This window comes from Camelus dromedarius, chromosome 12 (assembly GCF_036321535.1).
Source record: "Camelus dromedarius isolate mCamDro1 chromosome 12, mCamDro1.pat, whole genome shotgun sequence".
Classification (NCBI taxonomy): domain Eukaryota; kingdom Metazoa; phylum Chordata; class Mammalia; order Artiodactyla; family Camelidae; genus Camelus; species Camelus dromedarius.
Window position 1 is genome coordinate 26,078,930 of NC_087447.1, and position 25,717 is coordinate 26,104,646.

At 32.6% G+C, this 25,717-nt stretch overlaps 1 protein-coding gene across 6 annotated transcripts in view; it reads left to right on the plus strand.

The window, feature by feature from the left end:
* The window catches only part of IMMP1L (inner mitochondrial membrane peptidase subunit 1), a 68,769-nt gene that overhangs the window by 21,078 nt on the left and 21,974 nt on the right, over nt 1–25,717 (plus strand). For 5 of the 6 annotated variants that reach the window (XM_011000414.3, XM_011000401.3, XM_011000409.3 and 2 more), the window contains 2 exons: nt 21,332–21,465; nt 22,985–23,073. In XM_011000414.3, the coding sequence (XP_010998716.1) occupies nt 21,361–21,465; nt 22,985–23,073 (194 nt within the window). In that variant the 5' untranslated portion in view covers nt 21,332–21,360. Of the gene's footprint in view, nt 1–10,919; nt 10,937–21,331; nt 21,466–22,984; nt 23,074–25,717 lie in introns of those variants that run through there. The other variant, XM_064492480.1, reaches the window with a different exon arrangement.

Sequence of the window (25,717 nt, forward strand, 5' to 3'; positions counted from 1 at the left end):
ATTTGTTCTGATTATGTGCTGTTATTTATATTGCAGAAAAGTTCTTATATATCTTGGTATTTTTGTTTTTATCTTGTCAATAATGTCTGTTACTAACTTCATGATTATTGTATACTTAATTTTACATTTATATTTCATGAGAGTAATTGCCTACTTAAAAATGTATTTTGTCTCTGATCACAGTGCTGAAATTAAAGTTGATTGTACTTGACTTTTAACTAAGCACTTAGATATTTTTCACTTGTCATCTATATTTTTTAGTTTAAAGCATCAAATTAAATATAATTTTATCCTGGCTTTTATTTTAATTCATGCATTTAAAAACTGAAATTCAGATAAAAGATAGTTTCAAAATAAATTCAGTATATTATTTATGAGTGGAGCAACACATTAGCATTGGGTTCACAATAGATCATATCGCTTTTATTCCATCTTACAAGCTTAGCAGCACAAACAGAATAATCAACATATTATTTGGCTGTCATCTGCTGAACAGAAACCAGAGATCACAAGGAGGTTTTCCCTAGCTGTGGTGATGGCCTTTTTGTTCCAAGCCCCCATCTGGGAGGGCCATGGTGTGTTATCATATGGAACGCGGGGTTTTCTGTAATCTGCTTAGCTGCACTGCAGTTTGAATCTTCATTCCATGTTTGTGTAATTTATAATTTTAATGAGACCATGGCTCTTGTGGGCTTTGAAATATATTAAAAGCTCTTTTGTGCATATGCTTTTGTTCTTGCTTAATAGGCTCAGTGTATTTAAAACTGATGAATTTTTATTCATGAATTTGGATGTCTGGGGATTAACTTAGACTGAATATCATTGCACTCATATATTGATGGTTAGGAAGTTTTTTTATTGTTATTTTGGGTTTTTGTGTGTGTGTCTGTGTCTGTGTTATACTTGTAACTAGAAAAGGAAAGAACTTATATAATTTTTAAAGGCTAGGAAAAAGTGGCATTTTTAGGTCATGAAGAATTGATTTAGATTTTGCCTGTCTCATGTATTGATACTCTTATTTCATCTTTAGTCTTAGTATTTTGGATATATATTATAAAGGAATAATTATGAAAAAGCAACTTTTAAGTGAGTTAGTACCTTACATACTATCGTTCATATTGAAATAACATTTCTATGTGTGACAAAGATAGACTTTGTATTTTAATTGTATGTCAGTTGTCTATGGTCATACTAAATGAGCCATGGACTTTCTTCTGTTAATAAGTATATGTTTTATATTTTAACTATTTTCAATTTACCTTGTTTCTGTAAAACTCTTTTTATTAATATATTGTTTTCTTTTTACCTACATTGATGAAATAATGAAAAAAGACTAATGAAAATGCAGCTTTCTAATAATTTATAAGATTGACTTTTTTATTTTGCTAAAATCCTGAAATATACTAAATGCTTCAAATCTCTATTACAGTTATTACTTATAATATATTTTTAAAATTTGAATATGGACAATTATATAGCACCTTAGGAAAAAATCATGGCCCTGTCTAGATCCAGACACGTTTTTTGAAGTTGCTATCTATTGGACTCAATGAAGGGTAACACACGGACCTTACTAGTCTTTTATGAAGTTGCCCAAAATATATTGTTACTGAAAACCTATGTTTACTGTACTAAAGCATTTTTGTAACTGTAAAACATAATTTTTTTGGTATGTGTTGGTTGTCAATTTGGCTGGTCTTTTCTTCTCCCCCACTTCCCTTAAGCTAGAAATGTGAAATACAAGGTAAAGTGACAGCATTTTATTCTTTGGTTACTAAGCTTATCTATCAGATTTGACACTGGAATGTTTGTTTTTCCATAACAACCCTCTGCTCTGGTATTTTATTAGTAGTACAATTTTAGTTAGCTTAGGAATAAATTACTGAAAATGTGTAATCTGCTAAAGCAGTGCTGTTCAATAGAAACATAATGCAAGTCATATGTATTTTTTATTTAACCCGCTAGATCCAAAATGTTAAATGTTCAACATGTAATCAATGTAAAATATTTTTATTCTTTTTTTTTATGGTCTTCAAACTCCAGTATATATTTTATACTTATAATACATTTCAATTTGGACTAGTCACATTTCAAGTGCTCAATAGCCATACATCGCTAGTGGCTACCTCACTGAACAGTGCAGCTGTAAAGTAACTACATCTAAATAGCATAACAGAAATACATATTTTTTTGCATCCCTTATTATTTTTCTAGTAGTATCCTAAAAAAGCCAAGAGTATTCATGTGCTGTATAGTTGAAATTACATAAAGTGTCTTTTATAACTCTACCACTGATAATATTGGTATGTGTGTTTCTGATTAATACACAAAACCAGAATTATATCACTTGATTCCTGAGTACTTACCAGATATTGTGTAGATATGCTTAAAAGTATTGTGATGATAAGCAGATAATGGCTAATGTAATGGATGTGGTATGTTCCTCAACAATTGTGGGCAAATCAAACTTGTCAAATAAGTAATAGTTCAAGTATACCAAGGAGCTTAGTTTTAAAAGAATCCTATGGCAATTCTTGATACTTTTTTTTTGAAATAAAATTGAGAACACCTTTTCAGATTCTTAGAATTTTTCTGAATAGGTGTGTGAATGTATATGAATCTCTCTTTTCATATGTGTTTAAAGTTGGTAAAGCTTTAAATTTCTTGGAAGAAAAAAGCTGAACATAAAGTACTGTTTTCTAAACATCTCTAGGATTCCATACATTTTAAATGCTCCGTATACAGGCAAATGTAAGGAGAGGTTCCTTCCACAAGTACTTTAAAAATATATAGTTAAGAATTATAAAACCATAAATTACAGTTGATTTGAATCGATTCAGATATTTTAAAGTGTAAAATGATCAAGGTGATTCATATAAAATACTGCTTCTGTACCTATTTTATAAAAAGTAGAGACCTTCTTATCTGTAATTGACCTTGCTCAGGTATGGTTTAGAGAGAAAATCATACGTTCATGAAACCTCTGAATATTTCACATATTCTAAATTTTGAGGGAAATGAGCTAATTGTTACATAATCTAACTTTTATGTAGATATTGTCTGATGCCTGTTGTATCCTTAGTCACTTAAATTTTTATTGACTTCACTTTGTGACTTTTACATTTAAAGTGTTGGCACAAAATGTTAAACTGTTCTTTAAACAATACCTCTAGTTTCTTGGAGATGATAAATCCATCCATTGATTTCCTAATTTTATTATGTACACAGTCAATTGTAATCCAAGATTACAGCAAACAAGATGTTAATTTCTAGCCATAATCTATGTACATTTCAATTACAGAGCATGATTGTTATAGAAGCACAGAATAAAAAGGAATAACATTTGAGCTATCCTCACAGGAGCTGTCAATAAAAGATGTAATAGGGGATTTAGGAATCTGGAAACGGCCAACTAATTTATGTGAATCTATTTTATTTCAGCTAGAAAGACCAAGCTTTTTTTCGTCTGCACTGCATATTGCAGAGCACAGGCTGTCTATAGAAAACCAGGCGGCTGCATATGGATAGTCCCTTGATATCATTCACTTGCTGTGTAATCTTATTATGCAAAGTTCTAATCTTCACCTAGAATGAATGCCTCTGGGTCAGAATATAGTCATATCAGGGTTTTTGAGGTCATGTTTTGTGATCCTTAGCTTATTCTTCTAAGTAGGGCTGGGATTTAAAGGGTATTCCCCAGACACCAGCAGATAGACAGCAGAACCTGCTGCCTTTTTGGAAGACAAGACCAACATGAGGTCCCTGGTAGGATTAAACTTGATTTGTAGCTGTAGGATTTTTTAACAGATGTATTATTGGACAGGGAATAGGGGGCCACCAGCACAGCAAAATTGAATCACGACTGGCATTCTCAGGGAGTTTGCTGCCTGCTAAAACAGCAGCTGCATGTGGATTTGACTTCTTTCAGGTGAAGCGACTTCCAGTCATTTGGAAAGGATGGGATGAAAAGGAACCTTGGTGATAATTTTGATGTCTGCAAGATTTAGTACCAGTGTAATGGGATTATCGGTAACACCTTCACTGCAGAAAAAGCCACCTGGCGCTATAACTGGCAGCAACTGAGAACTAATCCTTTCCCATCCCTTGGATGTCATTCATGAAGCTCAAAGCGATTTCTATCCTGCTAACTGTGATTAATTTTTATAAACAACAACAACAAATCAGGTGATCAAGGCAAAAAATATGCTGTTTTATTATTTAAAATATGTAGCCTTATTATAAGCTATATGACTCATAAATTATGTAAGACATATATAAACTATAAACTATGTACGACTTGAAATTTATTAAAATGTTGAAATAAAAAAGTTGATTAATCACGTCTTTTATACTTTTTCCATTTCAGTGACATAATGTATTAGCTATTGGTTAAGATTTATACTTGAAATTAAGTACTAGTTTAAATACTTTAGTGTTCTTTTAGATATAAGGCCATTATCAATAAATTAATGAAAATGTCTATAGATATAAGGAATTGGAATAATTTGTTTTGTCATATGTTTTACCTGTTCTGTGACTGCTTTAATTCCTGCTGATTAAATGGTTTTAGTGAATAAAATGTTTAATGGTATAAAAATATATAGACACATAGTCTAATAATTAAGTTAATGCTGGCTCAAATTGCTGATGAAAAGGTTTCTTTGTGAAAGTGTAAGATCTTATGTAAAAGTCTTTAAATAGTTAATGTTAGTATTGAGTGACTATTTTTTTAGTTCAGAAATTCTTAGTCAAAGTTTTCCTTTAGCAGATAGGGGTTTAGTCAAGTGCTCTAAAATCATGTATTAGTTAATTGAGGTGTTTTTTAAAAGCATTTTATTTCAACCAAAAACTTTATCAAGTACTTTGTTTAGAGGTTTTAATTTTAATATTCTTCTCTTACATGGTCCATAATAAACTGAGAGAAAATGAAGTGAAATTATCCCATCAGTCACCCAAACAGTACGCAACATAACTGCCAAGACTAGAAAAGATAATTAGTGTTGTCAGTGTTATGATCCTAGAGTACTTACTTTTAAATATTTATTCATAGAACTTGATTTTTATCTTATTGTGTTTTTTGATTTAGTAGTTTTGTATTTGAAAAAGTAGATTATAAAACCGTAATTTAATGTTTTTAAATTTAAGAATCTTAGGTGACTAAAATATTTTTTGAAATTATAAGAATTGAAATATAATCATCCATTATACACAATGTGCTGATTTACTTATAGCCTCTGTTTACATATAGTACATTTTACTCTTCTCCATATGAAGTCTTTATTAAAAAATCAATAGTGAATATAATAAATTGATCGTTGGTCAAACCTACCTAGCAAACTTGTCGTTCTTATTGAATTTTGTTTTAACTAGTTCCAAGCTGTTGTATTCCAAAATGTGTTTCTTAATTTGTTGCCACATTTGTAATGAATGAATGAGAAAGCTTAACAATATTTCTGCTGAACTGAATTATATTAGTTTATAAAGGACTTCTTTAGCCTTCCTTTTGTGTTTTTACTATTTGAAAAGCTGTTTATTTAAAATTCTCTTACACTGAAAAGATCTATTCATGAAACAAGTGGACTAAGATCTTTTTCTCACCCTTATAATTACTTGTATTTTAAATATACAATATTTGGTTTATGTGTAATTTCAAATTATTTTGTCAGGTAGTGTATTTTCTGAGGGTAACTTTCTGTCAAAGCTAATAGTATTATATAATTATTTCAAAAAAGTAGCTTTCCTTTCAAAACAAAATTTGTCTCAAAGCTTTTATTAAACATAGTCACTGTTTACTTTTCTGCTTTATATTCAGCTGTTTACTGAGTGGCAGTTGAGAGTGTTTTTTCTTCCCTGTCCTAGGCATTACTCTTGTTTGATTAGAGGTGCTTATTTTCCTTTGGAAAGTCCCAAATAAACTAATCTTAATTAAATTCATTGTTAATATATAAGGTCTTCTGAATGATATACATTCTTTTCAGGTAGGTATAGGTTACTCAGATTTAGTACTTTACTGATAATAAAGAAATTTGACTCATCTACAACTAATTTATTGCACAGGTGACTTACAATGTCAGTAAGAGTTAAGGAAGTTATTTTTGTAGATAAGAAAAAGGGATACAGGGTGAGAGAAATGAAGAAAAAATTTAAAAAGTCAGTTGTAACAAAAAAGCGGGATGGGAAGCATAGGGCTTTTTAATTATTTAACGATGATGAACTTTTTCTTTTTTTTTTTTTTTTTTTTTTTGGTAATTTATGAGCCTTAGCATTTCCTCTAAAGGGCCGTGCAGGAAACTGTAGACTGGCACAGTGACAGCTAGCCTATGACGATGCTAAATGCTATTTCTTCCATTTGCATGAATATCCTTCAACTATTGCTTGTACCGCTTGTATATTGTTCTGAAATAGATGGGTTATATAGCCGTTGGGGAATTGCTGGTTGGATGAATGAGATGGTTTTGGTATTTCACTGTTTGGAAACTGGCACTTGATTGTATTAAAAGTGTCAGTGCTTTATAAACGTAAACATATGCTTTATAAACATAAAATGAGTTTTGATTTTGTATATCTGTAAAAAGTGAACTTCAGAAAATAATACTGGATTTTTAAAAACCATGAAAATATTAGCATTATAAAATTTATCTGATGATGAAAATTTATGGAATTATCCCAAACTTAGCATTTAGTTTAAAAATAATGAATGGCTAAATTTTGTCAAGTTTCTGAAAATGCTGAGTATGTCTCAGTGGTCTCAAATGACAGCACAAAGTCCTTTACTAGGTTTCCTTTGTGAGAACTTATTTAAACTACAGAGTTTTGCAGTCTTGCTCTCATAGATTCTCATATATTAGCTCTTTGATGGGAGCCTGGAAATTTGGATTTTAAATTAGGTTCTTGGGTTATTTTGATGCTACAGTCAGATTTAAAGCAGTATTCATTGCTTTAAACCTTAAAGTGATGACAATTATTTTCTCTGAGAATGAATCAAAATAAATAGGTTTAACTAAAATCTTCACTGATTATGGGGATAAGAGCTCCTTGAATTTGAATTTCTAGAAAATAAAAAATACCCTCTGTACAAGTCTTACAGTAGATTTAACATTATAGATTTGAACAATTCATGAGCAGCCTTGAAGGTGATTTTGAAATGGCAGGAATTTGAATTACTTTGATGGAGAGGCTGCTGTGTGAGAGTAAATTATTTAGCTATCGAACAGAGTACACCACTCAGCATCCATGTCTTAATGAGTCTTTGTTGTTCTCTCCTTGTCACAATAACTTCCATTCAGGATCTGAAATGGACATCTCTCTTTCAGTTGCTTTATATATATCACTATATGGGAAAATATATTTTGTGTAGGTATTCTTGAATATTAGAAATCATAGAGGTCTCAGGAATGTCATTATGTCTGCTGTTTTTTCTTATTCAAATGAAGGTAAATGTAGCAAAACTGTGATGTTGGGGTTTGTTTTCTGCCTCACATCTACTCTCTCCTCACCTTTTCTTAATATGAATGCTTCTTTAAATGCTAATATATTCACTAACTGTCCCATTTATCAAAACGAAAAAGTATGTGATATTAATCACTTCTTTGGTTACTTATACTTTAAAGTGAATGAATTTCTGTAAATTGATAGTCTCAATTAACACTGACACTGTACATTTTTCCCCCTATTTCTGAAACAAAACATTCTCTTTTCAAAGGAATTCCAGACCCAAACAATCAGGTGGTTGTTTTCTTTGTGACTTTGGGTATTCTGAAATCACTATAAAGCTACTTCAATAGTTCGATTCTAAGTCAAGATCTTAGACTTGTACCCCTATTCCCAGAAACTTCTAAGGATGGAGGAATGTCTACTTTCTTTTTGGCTTTTAAAGTTCACTCTGTTCCATCTTTTTAGCTAGTTTTAACAAACCTCTCTTCTATACCTATTGCGTAGTTTCTAACAAATTTCTTTCATTTTAATTTAGAGGCAGTGTAGCATGATGGTAGACTTTAGAACCCAACCTCATTTTGAATTCTGACTCTGCTGCATATCAGCTGGGTGATTTTGAATAGTTCCTTAACCTTTCTGTCCCTCAGTTTCTTTATCTGTAAAATGAGATGCTTAAGTTCTCATAGAATTATTGTAAGAATTAAATGAATCGATATATGTAATGAGAACAGTGTTTGGCACATGGCAAGAGCTACTATTTAACAGTATTTGCTATTATTGTTGCTGTATTTTGGTTGATAGTTAATGATTTTTTAAAATGTGTGTTGAAGGAAGCCATTATTACTTACATCTCACATAGTTTTTTCTTACTTTATGTTTTAGGAAAAAAATTTTTAAATCTGTAATGTAAATACCTTTTGAAAGTGGATAATAGCCTTGCTCCCTTATATCAGTGTTACATAGAGTTTACTGTATTTTAAACAGTCTCTCAAAGAGTTTCTTAAAAAGCCTTTTCTGTGGAGGATTATTGTACACTTATTTTCTTGTATTATGTGACACAATCACAATTTTTAATTTTCATTTCTTTTTTTGTGACTCTTCTATTTATGATCTGATAGAGTACTTAGGTTCACCATTGAAAGAATTGATTCTCTGCACTAATGACTAAGTTTTTTAAAAAATGCAGATGTGATAGGGAATAGAAAGTAACAAATTATGTTTGCTAGGTAGAGTAAGAATTCTATATGCCAAAGCTTTCCAACTTTTTTCGCAGTACACATGGAATATGGTAAGTTACATGGCACACAGCAGTACATGACTAGATGAGTAAGGCTGCTCAAGGATGGAAGTGGCTGTTGGCCACCCTGAGAGGTTAGAGCGATGGTTCTCGAATGTTATTTTGCTTCAGAATCACCTGAAGAACTTGTTAAAGCAGATTGCTGGGCAATACTCCCAAAATTTCTGATTACATAAATCTTGAGTTTGGCCCAAGAATTTGTACTTCAAGCAAGTTGCCTGATAATGCCCTGATCTAGGACCACACTTTGATGACTAATGGTTTAGTGTGTCAGTATTCTGATGTGATAGGTAGAATAGTATCACCCCTCACTCCAAAGTATTCATATCCTAATTCCCAGAAAGTGTGGTTATGTTACCTTACATGGCAAGAAGGACTTTGCAGATGTAATTAATTAAATTAAGTAACTTGGGTGAGGAGATTATCATGTATTATCTGGGTGGGCTCAATATGATCACAGGGGTCCTTAAAAGTGAAAGATGGCAGAGGAAAACCAGAGAGTCAGAGGGAGATGTGACCATGGAAGAATGGTACTAACTTCATGAGAATTTGTTATAGCAGGAATGTAGTACTAATACATCTGTAACCAGTTCTCATTTTACCAGCTTGATTTATGCTGAGAGTTCCCAATCTCTGCTATTGACTTCAGATCCTGAGACTGAGAAAATAAAAACCTGAAGCAAGAGCTCCCTCATTTTTCTGTCATCAAACTGACAAAACTACCAGTATCTGAACCCAGCTTATTTTTCTTCTTACTAAGTTGGAGAAGGTATCCCAACTTCTGTCAAAAGTGAATCTGTCTACTTTTGTTTGATCCCTCCTATCATCTTGGTTATTTGGTTGATACACAGCACACATACACATACATGTGCCTATCATGTGATGTATTTCTGCACATATATACATGTGTAACCACTGCTCAGGCTCAATCTCAAACTTACGCCACTTTTCTGAACTCAGTCATCATAGACTAGTTTTGCTTGTATTTCATAAAGTGAAGAATATAAATGGAATCATACAGTGTGTACCCTTTTGTGTTTGTTTTTTTCCACTAACATCTTTTTTCACTAACATTATGTCTGTGAGATTCATTCATGTTGTTGTGTATGGCAATATTTTTTTCCTTTTCCATGGTATATAGTGTCCATTGTATGAATGTACCACAATTTATCCATTCTCCTGATAGTTGACATTTGGGTTGTTTATAGTATTGTGATATTATGAATAAAGCTGCTATGAATATTCTTGTATGTGTCTTTGTTGAACATAAGCATCTCTTTCTGTGGTGCATGTCTAGGAATAGTATTGCCATATCACAGGGTATGTACTAACTTTAGTAGATGCTGTCAAACAGTCTTCCAAAATATTTGTGTAAGTTTATCATTTTACCAGCAGTGGTTGAGAGTTCTAGTTGCTCCACATCTTTTTCAGCTCTTTGTGTTGTCTTTCTAATTTTAGCCACTTTGGTAATTTGTCTACATTTGCTCCCAATATAATACTGTCTTAGTTACTGTAACCTTATTATGAATCTTGATATCTGAAGTAAGTCCCTCCAGCTTTGTTCTCCTTAATATTTGCCTTGGCTATTCTAGATCTGTTGTATTTCAATAAACATTTTACAATGAACTTGCCATTTTCTACTAAAAAAATTCCACCGGAATTGCATTTAATCTACAGACCAGTTTGAGGTAGAACTAATAACACTGGACATTCTTCCAATCTACAGGCAGAGTATATCTTTTCATTGTTTAGGTCTTCACTTTCTCTCAGCATTGTGAAGGTCTTAAACGTTTCTTTTGATTTTTGTCTTAAGCTTTTTGGTGCTGTATTTTAAAGTTTCATTTTCTAATTGGTTTTTGCTAGTATATAGAAATTTAATTAATTTACCTGCTGATCTTCTATCAAGACACCCTGCTAACTCACACAGTTACTCTTTTTCTATATAGAGAAATCTCATTTGTTAATAATGACCTTTTAACATCTTCCTTTCCAGTTTTTGTATCCTTTTAGTGAATTGGTTAGGACCAACAATGGCATGTCATTATGTTACCAGTAATATGTTAAAATTTTGTTGTTGTTGTTATTTACTTGTTGTTTGTTTTTTATTGTCAATAATCCTTATAAGTTAAGGAAGCTCCCTTCTATTCTTAGGTTCATCAGAAAATGTGCTGAATGTTATCAGATGCTTTTACTGCATCAGTTGAGGTGATTATGTAATTTTCTTTTTTTCTATTAGTTCTGTGAATTACACTGATTGATTTCAAAATGATATGCCAACAGTACATTCTTGGAATAAATCCCACTTGCTCATGATCCTTTTTACATATCGTTTAATTCAATTTGCTGATGTTGATGAGAGACTTCTTTTCCTGTTATGCCCTTGTCAAGTTTTAGTATAAAGGTTATACTGGCTGCATAAAACCAGATGGGAAGTATTCCTTCATTTCTATCTAATTACAGAGTTTATGGTTAATGTTATTTCTTCCTTAAATGTTTGGAAGTATTTATCAGTGAAGTCATCTGGGCCCGGAATCTTTTTTGTGGGAATATTTTTCATCACAGACTAAATTTCTGGTATATATACAGGACTATTCAGGTTTTTAATTTCTCTGTCAGTCTTGGTAAGTTGTATCAATTTAATTTAAAATATCAGCATTTATTAAATAAAATGTTTTATAATGTACTTTTATTATCTTTTAATGTTTGTTAGATCTCTAGTGTTGCTCCTTTTTTAATCATGATACTGATAATTTGGGAGTCTCTGTTTTTTTCTTGATTAGACTTGCTAGTGTTTATCAGTTTTGATAATTTTATTAAACAATAAGCTTTTGGTTTTATTGATTTTTGCTGTTCTATTTTTGCTTTTTATATCATTAATTTGTTTTACTATTTTTTTCCTCTCTATGTTTTGGTTTTAATTTGTGCCTCTTTTTCTATCTTCTTGAGATAAAAGCCTAGGTAATTAATTTTCATCCTTCTTTTCTATTTTATGCACTTAAAGTTATGCATTTTCTTATTCTCATTGCATTAGGTACCTCTCATAAGTATTGTTGTGTCATATTTTCATTATTGTTTAGTAAAGATGGGAATTTTTAAATATGTATTTTCCTTAATTCCCAAACATTTGCAAATGTTTGTTTATCTTTTTGTTATTGATTTCTAGTTTAACTCTTCTGTTAAGTATTTTGGAGAATATACTCTGCATGGTTTTTCAGTCCTTTCAATTTTAAAAATGCTTCTATTCTTATGAAATTTTTTCCTTTTTGTCTCTAGTAGTATTTACCTTACTTTTAAACCCTATTTGGTCTTATATTGATATAAATAAATTGGGAGTTTGAGATTTGCAGATACTAACTACTATATATAAAATAGATAAACAACAAATTTATACCAAATGTTAATCATTTTTATTTTCAACTCTTCATATGTTAGTATCAATATCTGAATCATCTGTTTCTATTGTGTACTTTTTTCTCTTGGCTATCAGTAAATTTATTTTGTTTTATAACATACTTTGAATACAATCACTTGGTCCTATTTTATATTATGCTTATAATCTTTTATTGAATTAAGTTTAAAATGATACTAGCCCGATTTTATGGGCAGAGAATTGAATAGCCATGTCTTCAGGGAAGATATATAAGTGGCCAGTAACCACATGAAGAAGCTGCTCAGTATCATTGATTATTAGGGAAATGCAAATCAAAGCCACAGTGAGTTATCACTTTACACTCACTAGATGGCCATAATCAAAACATGGACAAGAACAAGGTTATTGGCAAGGATATAAGGTCATTGGACCCTAATACATTGTTTGTGAAAATATAAAATGGTATAGCCACTTTGGAAAACATTTTGCAGTTCCTCAAAAAGTTAAACAGCATTTTCATGTGACCCAGCAATTCTACTCCTAGATATATACCCAAGAGATTTGAAAACATATGTCCACACAAAACCTATACCTGAATGTTCATAGCAGCATTCTTCATAATCACCAAAAAGTGAAAACAACCCAGATGCCCATCAACTGATGAATAGATTTTTAAAAAATGATAGGCCTATACATTGCAATATTATTCAGCCATAAAAAGGAGTGGTGTGCTGATACATGCTACACCATGTATGCACCTTGGAAACATTAGGCTTGGTAAAAGAAGCCAATCTAAAAACACCACATATTGTATGATTCCATTTATAAGAAATGTCTGGAATTAGCATATAGAGACATGGTTGCCAGGAGCTAGAAGGAAGGAGGCAATAGAGGGTGACTGCTAATGCATATGGGGTTTCTTTTTGAGATGATGAAAATGTTCTGGAGTTAACTAATGGTGATGGATATGCTAAAACCCTCTGGATGTACTAACAACCACTGAATTGTGTCATTTAAAAGACTGAATTATACAATATGTGAATTTTATCTCAATTTTTTAAAAAGGCATTCTCCAAGGTTATAGAAAATATTGTAGGAGTTCTAAATAATGTTGCATTTGTCCTATGAAAACTAGTGTTTTTATTTCGTTTTGTTTTTCCTCAGTCAAGTAGATAGTGTCTGAGCAACTTACTTTAATCCTGTCAAGGGTTGGTCAGATTCTTTGTTAAGGCTGATCAGTTTCAGTTTTTGCCTTTTCTCCCTGTGGTAGCCCTATTGTAGTCACAACCAACACGGCTAGCCTTGGAGGGTCTTGAAGTCCAATCCCTGTCCCCCTCACTTTGTATGGTGTTCTGTGGTTGCTAACATCTCTGCTTAGGTTTCTTGCTTTTTTATCTGCGCTTTCTGCTGGGACTGTCAGAGTCTCACTCTGCTCAGGTAGCAATTTAGCAGTTGGCCAGCACTTCACCACGAGATTGCACGCAGACTTGTAGTTCCTTCCTATCTACAGTTTGACTGCCACATGCCATCTACTTTGACAGCTGCAAATTCCAACCTCTGTCCTGGACATGTGAGACTGCCACTTTCTGCTGAGATTCTTATTTTCCTGTACTGTGAATTGACCAGTATTCTTGGAGAAAAGGCAAAGTGAATGTGGAGCTCACCTTATGTTCTTCCTTGTCTCATAGATCCTTGACCCTCAGATCCTGCCTATATTGCTGCCTACTGCTTTTAAACAGCCATTTTGCTTATTTTATCCAGATTTTGTTATTGTTGTATTGTTTTAACCAAGAAGGTTAATCTAGTGTAAGCTACTCTGTCAAAACTGGCATTGAAGTCTTCCTCTTGCCTTCTTTACCTCAGTGTTCAGTCATCTCTCTATTTCCCTCTCCTCTTCCCCTCTCTTACCTGTAGTCTTTCCTCATCTTTAGCCTCTCTCCCTATGGGATTGTTACCATTGGAGCTCAAACGTGACTGTGTTTCTGTGTTTTTTTAAAAAAAAAAATGCTAAATACCACATTCCTCCTATTACTTTATGACAGTGGTTCTCAACTGAGGGCAATTTTACATCCTTGGGGACATTTGTCAATGTCTGAGACATTTGAGTTAGTCACAACTAGGGAAGGAGTCCTGTTGGCATCTGGAGGCTAGGGATGCTACTGAAATCCTACAGTGGAAAAGATAGCTACTTAAAATGCAGAACTGTCTGGCCCCAAATGTCAATACTGTTAAGGCTAAAAAACTTGTCTACTGTTTAGCTTGCCTTCGTGGCCAAACTTTTGCAAAGAATTGACTGTACGTGTTGTCTCCATTTCCACATCTCTCTTTTATACTTTCATCAATGCTTTCATTTTTTTCTTTTTAGATAATAAAATACTCAGGTGTTTTTCAAGTAAAATAGTGCTACAAAGCTTGTAAAGAAAACAGCAGTTTTCTCCCAGGACCCTTTGTATTTAATTGTTTAGTTTTGGCTGGTTAGATATAAATGGAACAAAGGTGTTTTTTTCTTGGATAAAAAGACAAAAAAAATTAGTCAGGAATAAACTTGATACTTCTTCTTTCTCTGTCTACACCTGTCTACCTATCTATGTTAGAAAATAAATCCCTTGCTTAAGCTATTTTTATTCTAGTTTTCTCTTATTTGCAGTAGAATATAATTCACGCTAAGATAGGAATTATTTTTCCGAGACTTTTCATGTATGAAATTTCCTTTGAATTCTAGAGCTCTAGTCTCATACATGTCCAATTGAGTGTCTCACAAATATTTTAATTTTAACATGAACAAAATGGGACCTTTCATTTTCTAGCCCAAATGTGAGTATGAATAGAACCATGTGGATAGAATTCCATGTACCCAGTTTCTCAGTCCAGAAACCTGAGGGTCATCCTATCCCTTGCTATTTATTCTGCTTCTGAATTTTGTCAAATCTGTCCATTTTTGTCCCTTTCTATTGCCACTATTATAGTTGGTCCAGCCTAATTGCCCTAGCATTTCTATTCCTGCCCCCATTCTAGTCCTTTCTCTGCATAGTAGTGAGAGTGATCTTAAGTTGTAAATCGGATCGTGTTACTCTCCTGCTTAAGATCCTTCAGTGGCTTCCCATTACTCTTAGAACAAAATGCAAAATTCTACAAGACTTGAATAACCTTGCCTATCTCTCTAGTCTCATTTTATGTCCTTCAGACAGTGCTCCAGCCTTCTTTTACTTCCTTAAGCACATGCATGGTGTTTTGTCTGCCCATAATGTTCTTTCCACTGTTACCATATTTACTTTATCTTTCAGAACCCAACTTCAATGGTATTTCCTCGGAGAAATCTTTTCTGATTCATCCTAAAGTGATATGTTCCACCCATCATTCCTTATCACTTTAGTGTATTTTTTCTTTATGGAAATCATTGAATATACTTAAATGTTTATTTGTCTACTGTGTGTGTGTGTGACATCTGCCCCAGTAAACTTTAAACTCTGTCATGCTCACTCTTATAGTTTCAGGGCTGAATCCAGTATCTGGCATTTAGTAGAAGCTCAATAAATATTCGTTGAATGATTGAATGATTGAATGACTATGAGGATACCTGTTTTCCCCCCAAGTGTTTCTTTTTAAAAATTCTATAATCAAGTTGAAAAAATAGTATTATGCCCATTCATATACACTCCATCTGGAGTTACAGTGAACATTTTGCCACATTAGCTTTGTCTATTCCTATATATATATATGAATATATGTACATATTTGTATATATATGTGTATATGTATATGTATGTGTATAAATTTCTCTGTCTACATCTGTCTACCTGTCTATATTATTAGTAGTAGAAGTAAACCATGTGAAGGAAAGTTGCAAACATGACGTTCATGTCTAAATCAGTGTTTTTCTCCTATGAACAAGATCTTTCTCCTGCATAGCCGTGATATTGTTAAGAAATCTAACATTGAAATGGTGATGTGTTTTGATTTGTGGGCCATGTTGCAGTCTCCCCAGTTATCCCCGTAGTATCTTTTATTGCTTTTTTTTCCTTTTGCTCCAGGGTGCAATTAAGGATTTCATATTGTATTTGGTTGTCATGTCCTTGTATTTTTTAATAAGTTAAAATAGTACTCTTGTTACTTTTTTCTTTCATTAAATTTATATATTTGTAAGTGTCCAAGTTGTAGAATGTCCACCATGGATATATGGAATGGATGTATCTGATTGTTCATAATTAGGTTTAGGTTGCACATTGTTGGCACACATAGTACACAGATGATGATGTACTTGTCATTGCATCATGTCAGCAAGCTACATTGTATCAGTTTGTACCATTATTTATGCAGCTAAATTTCATCACTTGGTTAAGATAATATTTACCAGATCTCTCCATGTAAAGGTATTTTGTTCTCTTTGTAAAGAATAAATTATTCACTTTAATACTTTGCACATATACTGTGTACCGACAACCTTTCGCCCAGTAATTTTTAACGTCTATCAGTGGCCCTTGCTTGAATCAATTATTACATTGGTGGTAATGTTATTATTCCCTCTATATTTATTAGCTGTCATTTTTTAATAAAGAACTTTCTCTGTCCCCAGCACATTCTTCTTTTTAAAAAAACATTATTATTATCTCAATAGATTTTATTTTTAATCTAATGTATTATTTATTACTATTATTACTTTTTTTAAAATCCCACATTCAGCCAGTGGGAGAACCCTCAAAATGGTTCCAATGTCTCCATTATACTTTGAACACATACAAGCTTTGTGGTACAGCAAGACTGTTTAGCCCTAAATTATTTTTCTTAGTAGGGAATGGTATTTGGAAACGAAAAATTTGAGGGCTAAGTGTGCATATTACTACTGTAGTATCATTGCTTCTTTTAGTGGTCTTTTCAGTGGTCTTTTCAGAGCTAGGATGATATTTTATATAGGCAGACAGGCAGATAGACCAACCTGCACATATTTACTTGAATGAATTTGTTTTGATCCCTCCAACTCATTTTTACCCTCCCATTCTATATCTCTAGCTTCTTTTTCTCACACTGAGAATCCTGGTATCAACAATTTAATATATTTACTCATTTGTACTACTCAAAATACACATAAAGTGCTACAACCAATAACAAAACTGCTAAGAAAAGTTTAAGATTCATTTGCAAAATATTTTTGTCCTTAAAATTATCTTGTGTTTAAAAATACTTGAAATAATTTTGTTTTTTTGGTATATGGTAGTATTACACATATTGGCTCATTTTCCTTGTTTATTTTCAATTTTAGTATTTTCTTTTTATAGTTTTTGTTTACTTCTATTTTTGAATATGTAAAACACTTGGCTCAGAACAATATACAGAGGTATGCTCAGATGTCTCATTCCTATCCCTATTCTTTCCACACTGTTCCCACCCATTCCCCTTATTAATGTAATAATTTTCATTATTTTTCTGGTTTATTTTTCCTTCTTATCTCTGGAAAAATACCCCTTTTCCTTCTTTCAGAAATAGTCACTTGCTATATATACTCTTTTGTACTTTTTTTTTTTTCAAACAAAGCAGTTTATCCTGGAAATCATTTCATATCAGCTCATAGAACTCTTCCTCAATTTTTTCAGGTGTATAGAACTCCTCTGTGTGGATGTACCATAATTTAGGTCAACTTGTTTCCTTTGCATTTTGCTTGTTTCTAATTTTGCTATTTTAGATAATGCTAATATAAAGACTCTTGTATGCACAGTGTTTGAATCTTGGAGCTATATTTTGGGGGTGAATTTCTAAAAGTGGGATGGTTAGGTCAGGGAATAAAATATATAGTCAGTTCTGATAGCCAGATTACCCTCCTTAGGAGTTGTACTATTTTTACACACCCATCAGCAATTTTACAAGATACCTATTTATGAGAATTTCTTTATTAACATCAAATATTGTAAACTTATACATGGTAAGAGTTGTTCTTTTTGTAAGTTCTGTATTGTATCATCAGGGTCCCTATGGAAGATAGCTGACACACTGAAATTAGGATAATTCAAGGAAGGTTTATTTACAAAAACTAATCACAAAATTATGTGCAGGACATAGGGATTCACCAGGAATAAACAGGAACCAGCCTCAGTGGAGCTGTTGTCACTTCTAGGCCTGAAGGGACCAAGGGAGGAAGAGGTTACAGGAATCTATAGGAAGAAAGATTTCTGTATAGCAGACTGCTTTGGTGATTCAGTGACCTTTGGTCCAAAGAGAAAGCCAGCTTGAGCTTCCTCTATAGGGAAGGAGCTAGGAAAACACATAACCCTTCCTTCCTCTGACTTCTTGCTGGCATTCAGGCAAAGGGTATGAGAGTGCTTGGATGTAGTTCATATAGGCCAGTTTTCAAGTACAGAGATCAGTATGAAGAAAGGTGGAGAGTGAATCTGGAGGTGCAGACAAGATATCTGGCACATGTATGCACATGTAGAGTCATGAACCCTTTGAAATCACTGTAAACCAGAGGTTGGAAACCTCTGTCTAAATTCCTGTTGCTAGTAGAGCTACTGAGTGCTAGCAGTGTGTCTTATATGAATGTTACTTTCTACTCTGAGATTTCTCTTTAGAAAAATCCATCAGCTCTTATTATCAATTTCAGTATTTCTCAACAGTGCTCCTCATTGCACTTTTAACATATAAAGCCAAGTAGTCCTGATCCTCTGATTCCTCTGTAAAGAGCTCCATAGCTCTCTTTTTATCTGAAGAGACTAAGATCCAAAATAATCTTATACACTTCAGACTCTATTCCGTTGCTGGTATCTTTAGAGAAGAAACAGCATCTCTTCTTTCTTCTGATCACTCATCTCATTTATTGTTTTATGAGACAGTTTCATCACAAACATTGTATTTGGAGTTGGGCATTGTCTGAGTAATAAAAAATGGCTCTGTGGCCCCAATTACTTCTGAATGGGAATTAATTACAAGGCTTCTCAGTGAAACAGAACCGTTGTACAGTTATAGCATCTTTGTATTTTTGAGTATTATTTTAGCCAAATGGATTCTATTGCATAATACAAATTAAATTTTGGTAGATTGCTAATAATTTACCCTCTAACTTCACCTTGTATCTGTATTGACAGTATCTTCTTGTTAAGTGCCATGTTTCTTCTTGTTTCATAATATATCCCCTCACTGAAATCAGATAAGCTTCTTTTTATTTTAGTTTTAAAATGTAACATTTCACACCTTTTCAAGATTTATTCTCATAGATCACATTTTAAGAGCTAAGCTTTAGGACTCACTTCTACTTTTTCCTCTAATTTTATGTTTGGAGCAAAGTAGTATTTACACAACCTGGTTAACTTTATACATAATATTTATTCTATTGTTTTCTTACTCTTTTTAAGAATCTTTTTGAAAAATAGGACTTCAGTAATGAAGTGTTTTTAAATATTACTTTTAATTAATGTATTGAATTCTAAAAATCAATAGTTTTTAAAGTGTACCAGTTATAAGTGTAAGCCCGATTCCAAAGAGGGGAAGAGTTATTTTTCATATGACCTGCAAAATTTAATGAGAGCACTTTTTAACAAGTTGCTGACAGTTTCTTCAGTGAGAGTGGCATTAACATGTCTCTTCATTAACCAGAAATCTCAGTGGTCTTCTGATCATCATTTCGAACCTTGTGATCATTTTATCATACTAAAGATGTGGAAGATATAGGAGATCTGGGTTCAGTATTTATTTGTTAATTCAGTCAAACAAGCCTTCTTTGATAGGCCCTGAGGATTCAAAGATGAATACTGCACAGTTGCTGCCCACGGCTGTATAAGCTAATATAGTATGTAATAAGGGAAAAGATGTAAACAGTGTAGTGTGGTAAGTATTATAATCAGTGTATGCTTAAGGTAGGTGAGTGATACAAAGCATAAATAACATTTCTTGGGATGGTGCCAGGGAAGACTTGTTAGGGGAGAAGACATAGTAAATGTTTAATAGGTGAATGAACACTAATAAGTGATAAAAGATATAGTCTTATGCTGTAGGCTCTTAAATTCTATTATTTTATTTAAAGATATATTAGCGAGAAACTTAGACACTTGAAAATGCAACTGACGTTATGAGTACACTCTGATTGCCAAGCGAATATATAGTAACTAGGATTTGTTGAAATTCTCTGCTTCACAGACTTCACATCTGAGCACAAAAATCCTAACTCTCTGAGAGAGGTACTGATATTAAGGCCATTTTACAGATAAAGACACTGAGACTTACAGAGGTAAAATAACCTCCTGAAGGTCACACAGCTGCAGTGTAGCAGAGCTAGGATACCTGCTCAGACAATCAGCTTTAGAAACAGTGTTCTTAATTATTAAAAAATGAACATTAAGAACCGTAGAAACCCAGAGGAGAAGGAAAGTTTTGCCTATTGAAAGCACTTGGAGAAGAGTTACAAATTGAATAGATGATAGTAAAATGAAGAATATATTAGGCATGAGTGTTGGCATAAATAAGTGTTCACTGGGCAAAGTTTACTCTAAACTAGAGCAATATGATTGAGTAGTCAGTTCATGTAGGTGCATCAGGGAAGATCAGATTAGAAGCTGAGGACGGGATGGGAGCCATCTGTCAAGAATCCTGAAAATTAGTCTAAATAATCTGTACTTGATCTAATAGAAAGCCATTGAGGTTGTGGGAAGAAGGGAGTAATATGGGAGTCAATGTAATGCAATGGTTACGTTCTGTGAGATACTATTATTTACATTTTATTAAGGCCCAGATAGGTTAAGTAATTCATTGAAGATCACACAAATTAATAAGAGAAGCAGGTTAGAACTTGCATTTTCATACAGCTATTCTAGTGCTTTCTACTTTATACCATGTTACGTTGTGGCAAGAACTGATGCAGTACAGCAGGCAGCAGTATGAAAAACTATTATTAGTACTTGAAAGAGTTAGTATCTTTTCTTAGGTATATCTTTTCTTGGCCTTCTGACCAAGAAATAACCAAGGCATGAAAAAAGGCAGACAAGTTCAGAATGTACTAGTTATCTAACTAATATACAAACCCAGTGATATTTGAATATAATATCTGTTTAGTAAGTCAAAATATTAAGTGGCTATAATTTACCATTCAAAATACCTTGAGCAGAAATGAAAATAAGCTCTTGCTTTTCTGCACCAAACTGTGTTAGGCATTTAGTACACTCTGGGTGATAAGTATTTTATAGTAGAACTATTTCTTAAAGTGTTTTCAAATAGTATTGATCATGAAACTTTTTGAAATTTACCATCAGGCCAATGGTAGCAGAGTGCACACAGAACTATGCTCCGTGGTGTTCTGGGGAAAACCTTTCGGCTTGTTGGCTATACTGTTCAGTATGGCTGTATAGCTCATTGTGCTTTTGAATACGTTGGTGGTGTTGTCATGGTAAGTTTTTACATTCAAGAAAATAATCATTTTAAACATATGTTTTTTGTTTTAAATTGAAGGACCAATGTGTTTTTCCCTTTATTATAATTGAAGTTATTAATGAATAAAGCAGGGCTGTTAAAATCTTTCTAAATTTTGCGATCTAAGAGAGTGTTTGAATTGGCGCTAATATAGGAACCATTACTTTAAATATAATCCTGTATTGTTTCTGTCAGGGACACAGAAGGCTCTATTAATCTAATAAAATAATTTTTACCATTTATTGAATGCTACTTATTGTGTTCCAGGATGGTTTTGATGTTTTACATTTATTAACTGATTTAATCTTTTCTGCTCTATGAGCTACTTACTAGAAATCCATTATACATATCAGGAAACAGAGGCCTAGAAAGCTCAAGTAACTTTCTCCAGGTCCCATCATTCTAAACAGACTTGAAATTTCAACACAGATTTCTCTGATTTTTAAAACTCCTACTCTTAACCTTCATTAAGAGTGTCAATAACTGTCATTAAAACAAATGATTGTTCTGCCTTAATGTCAACATTAAAATGTTGTCTGTCCCTCTGCCAATGCTTTTTCTTAATATTGCACCATAAATCTATCAGCCGTGGTGGTACTAACCTTTTGTCCTACAAATGAGAGAATAAATTGATTGTCCAGTAAGTGGTTTTGATGTTGGTGTTGCTATTTTCATCAGGTTTACCCTAACAGATTCGCAGTCATAACCTTAAGTTGAGCTGGATATATGCAAATAAATATATTTAACTGAAACTCCCCTCTTCTATTTTTTTAAATTTACATTGGTATTTCTAGTGGGCTACAGAGATAGCAAAAGACTTTCACTGTGGTCTTTTCTGCCTGAGTAGGAAGTTTTGTGTAAAAAGTTATTTACACGTAAGTGGACTAATTGGAGACTGCTGTATTTAGATTTTTTAAGTTGCAATGATCATTTTTACAGTTCTGAGATATATATGAAGATTGTTATTTAAGACCTACTAATATGGAAAGTCTTTAAAGTTCATCTCATTGGAAGAGAAGGAAAGGCATCAACTCATCGAGAATAGTATGATACCACTTGGTGAATTACCATCATGGGTACCGGGTGATATTTGACAACAGCAAGAAAATAAATAGATCATTTATTGAGTATCAACTTTATGCCAAGCACTGTTGACCTTGGTTATACAACTGGGAACATGAGAGACAAGGTCCCTGCCCTCATGGAGTTTAAATTTTATAAGATGGCCCAAATTTGGAAACACAGATAATGTTATTTTATTCATATATTATAATGTAATATTAATAAACCATTTAAAATATATTTTGCCTGTGTTTCCAGACTTGATGGCCAATCTGCAGAGTTCAGTTTATCTGGGAGCTGCCAGTTTACTATAAATCATTCTCCAAGCTTGAAGAACATTTGCTTGATTTTCTTTCTTTCCAGCCTGCTCAGATGATTTAGGTTATATTTTAAAAGGTTTTCAACTTAAATTACAAAATTACCTTTCTTTTCAGTGTTCTGGACCATCAATGGAGCCTACAATTCAAAATTCAGATATTGTCTTTGCAGAAAATCTTACTCGACATTTTTATGGTATCCAAAGGTAAATTTCTGTCATAGATATATTTAATTTATGGTGAAAACATACATATACATCATGTCTTTTCTGCAATTTCTTAACTTTTATCTTTAAAAACTCTTTTGTAAATAACCAAATTAATGACCAGCTAGATAAAAATTTGACTGAAATATTTTCTCTCAGTTTGAGAAATTTTAATAGTTTCTCTATAAACAACAGTCTCTTGGGTCATTGTGTCCCTTATATCATTGTAGATAGCAGTCCCTTTTATAATGTACATTTAGACCTTTACTTTTTTTGGGGGTGGCGGGTGGTCCTAGAATGTTTTGAGTCAAGAACTAGGGACTTAGGAGCTATGTTACATTACGCAAATCAGTGGTTTGGTTTTTTTTTAATTTTTAAAATGATCCTGTACTTCTATTGGTGACTGTCTTATTCTTTGTATGATGAACACTCAATGATTTTTAGACTACAGCACTGTATGTAGCTGGGAGTCAGGAATCTTATCTATTAGGAGTCTCCTTATTAATTATATTAAATTGAAAAACTCCATAGCAGATACTGTTTGCCATTAAATCTTTTAAAATCCTATTCTAAATGGTGTTTGCAATCTTTGTGATACTGTTTATCCTATTTAACTCTGTATTATTCCTTCTGAATGGATATCAAATATTAGTAATTTAATGTATTTTCTAATGGGCACCTCTCTGATTCCTTAAAATTGTGGGCCCATTAGTTTTTCATAATGAAAAAAATAAAATTTTTTTGAAAAAAATAAATCTATACCAGATTTCATCTTTATAAACTACAAATTTTATTCACTTGAGTGGGTAGTTAGCTTATGGCATAAGTAGATTTATGCACTCCTCTTACATTATTGACCTTTTCTGTTGTTTATTTAATGTTACTGAAAAATCATCAAGAATAGTGTAAAACTGTTTCTTGCGTTGACTGATCTTCCACCATCTTAGATTCTGTAGATAGAAACTCTTGCTCAAGCTGTATGGTCTAGCATGGTCCCTAGCTAATTCTTCAGATCTTTTACCTGTAACAACTTCAAGATAACTAATTGATAGATAATAGGGGTTATAAAATAAAACTTGTATTAACAGGTTATGTTCTAGCTTCCTTTTCTTTTTAACTTATATCAGAATAACTTACAGTTTTTGGATTAACTAGAGACCTGGCTTCACTGCAACATGAAAACAAACTTCTGTTTTCCATGCTAATGACATGATTTCACTCTCATAGACTTTGAGCATCCTTAACAAGGAGCTGAACTTGTTGGCTAAATAATTTTTGAATGGATACCTCAATATTGTCCTTTTTTTTTTTATATTCTTTGCATTCTTATGGGTAATACAAATAACTACATTTAGTAAGTAAGGTTCTTTGTGGGTTTCATTTTGTATTCTGTTCATTCAGAGGGCCCATTAGGTGGAAGGACAGTTCAAAATTTGGCATTTATATGAGACATACCAAAGTAATTTTTACAACCAAGGTAGTCAGTTGGTAACTTCTACTTTAGAAGTATTACTGTCCTGAGTATTTTTTTCTTTTATCTGCAGCACAGAATGCTCAGATTTTGGGGGAATCTCTGACCCCTGGCAAGAAGTATTGCTAGCTGCATGTTTCTAAAGCTAGAATAGCCATCCATTTAGGCAAAATGGAAGTCTGCATATTTGGTATCTAAAGCACTGGATTTTTGAGTCTAGTGGACAGAACACTCATACTTGAGACAACCACGTTCTCAAATTACTATTTATTCTTTCAACAAATAGTTGATAAGCACCTAATTTGTAAGATGTACTATACTTTATTAAGAATGTTAAGATGAGTAAGATATTGACCCTTCTTTTCAAAAGCTTACAATCTAGTAGGATAATAATGATGTTTATAGCTATAAATGAGAAAGGAAAATTTAAGTCTTAGTTCTTTTAAGTTTCTTTTAAAATCCTATTTTGAAAGAGTTGAGAGTCCAAGGGATATATATTTTAAGATCTATGCATATATGATTAGACCACCAGAAATAGTCTACAGTAATAATGCTTTCTATAAAAATACCTTGACTGAATTATATTTATGTTGCCATTCAAGTGCAGTATTTGTTTTGAGAGTCATACTGATTATTTTGCCAAAAAACTTAAGCTGAATTAAACTCTCACAGAAAACATTTCTTTCCCAAAAGCTGGCCAAAATTGACTTTGTTAGTATGTTACAATCTTTACAAACTTGTTCATCTGAACAGTTCCATTGACATGGCTCCAGATGGTTGAAAAGATATAGCTTATCCAATTTTCAAACAAGTGCAAGCCTTTTATTATACTCCAAATTATAGACTTTAATATTTTAATAGTGTTCAACTCCTATCAAGAATAGCTTCAGAAATGACCATTCTGAATACTGTCTGTATTTTCTGTAAAATTTCTGATTAAGATAGTATCTTTAATTTTCTTACATAAGTATCCTTCTTGTATATTTCTCTTTGATTTAGGAAAATTCTATCATATCTCTCAAATTTTATTAGTTAATGATTGCCGTGTAATTAATCATAATTTATTTTTTGACTTGACCAAAAAGTTTAGACCTCATTTTAATACTTACATATGGCAGTAACTAGGTTACTGAGTTAACCATCATCTTCCTTTTATTTTTATGGCTTTTGATA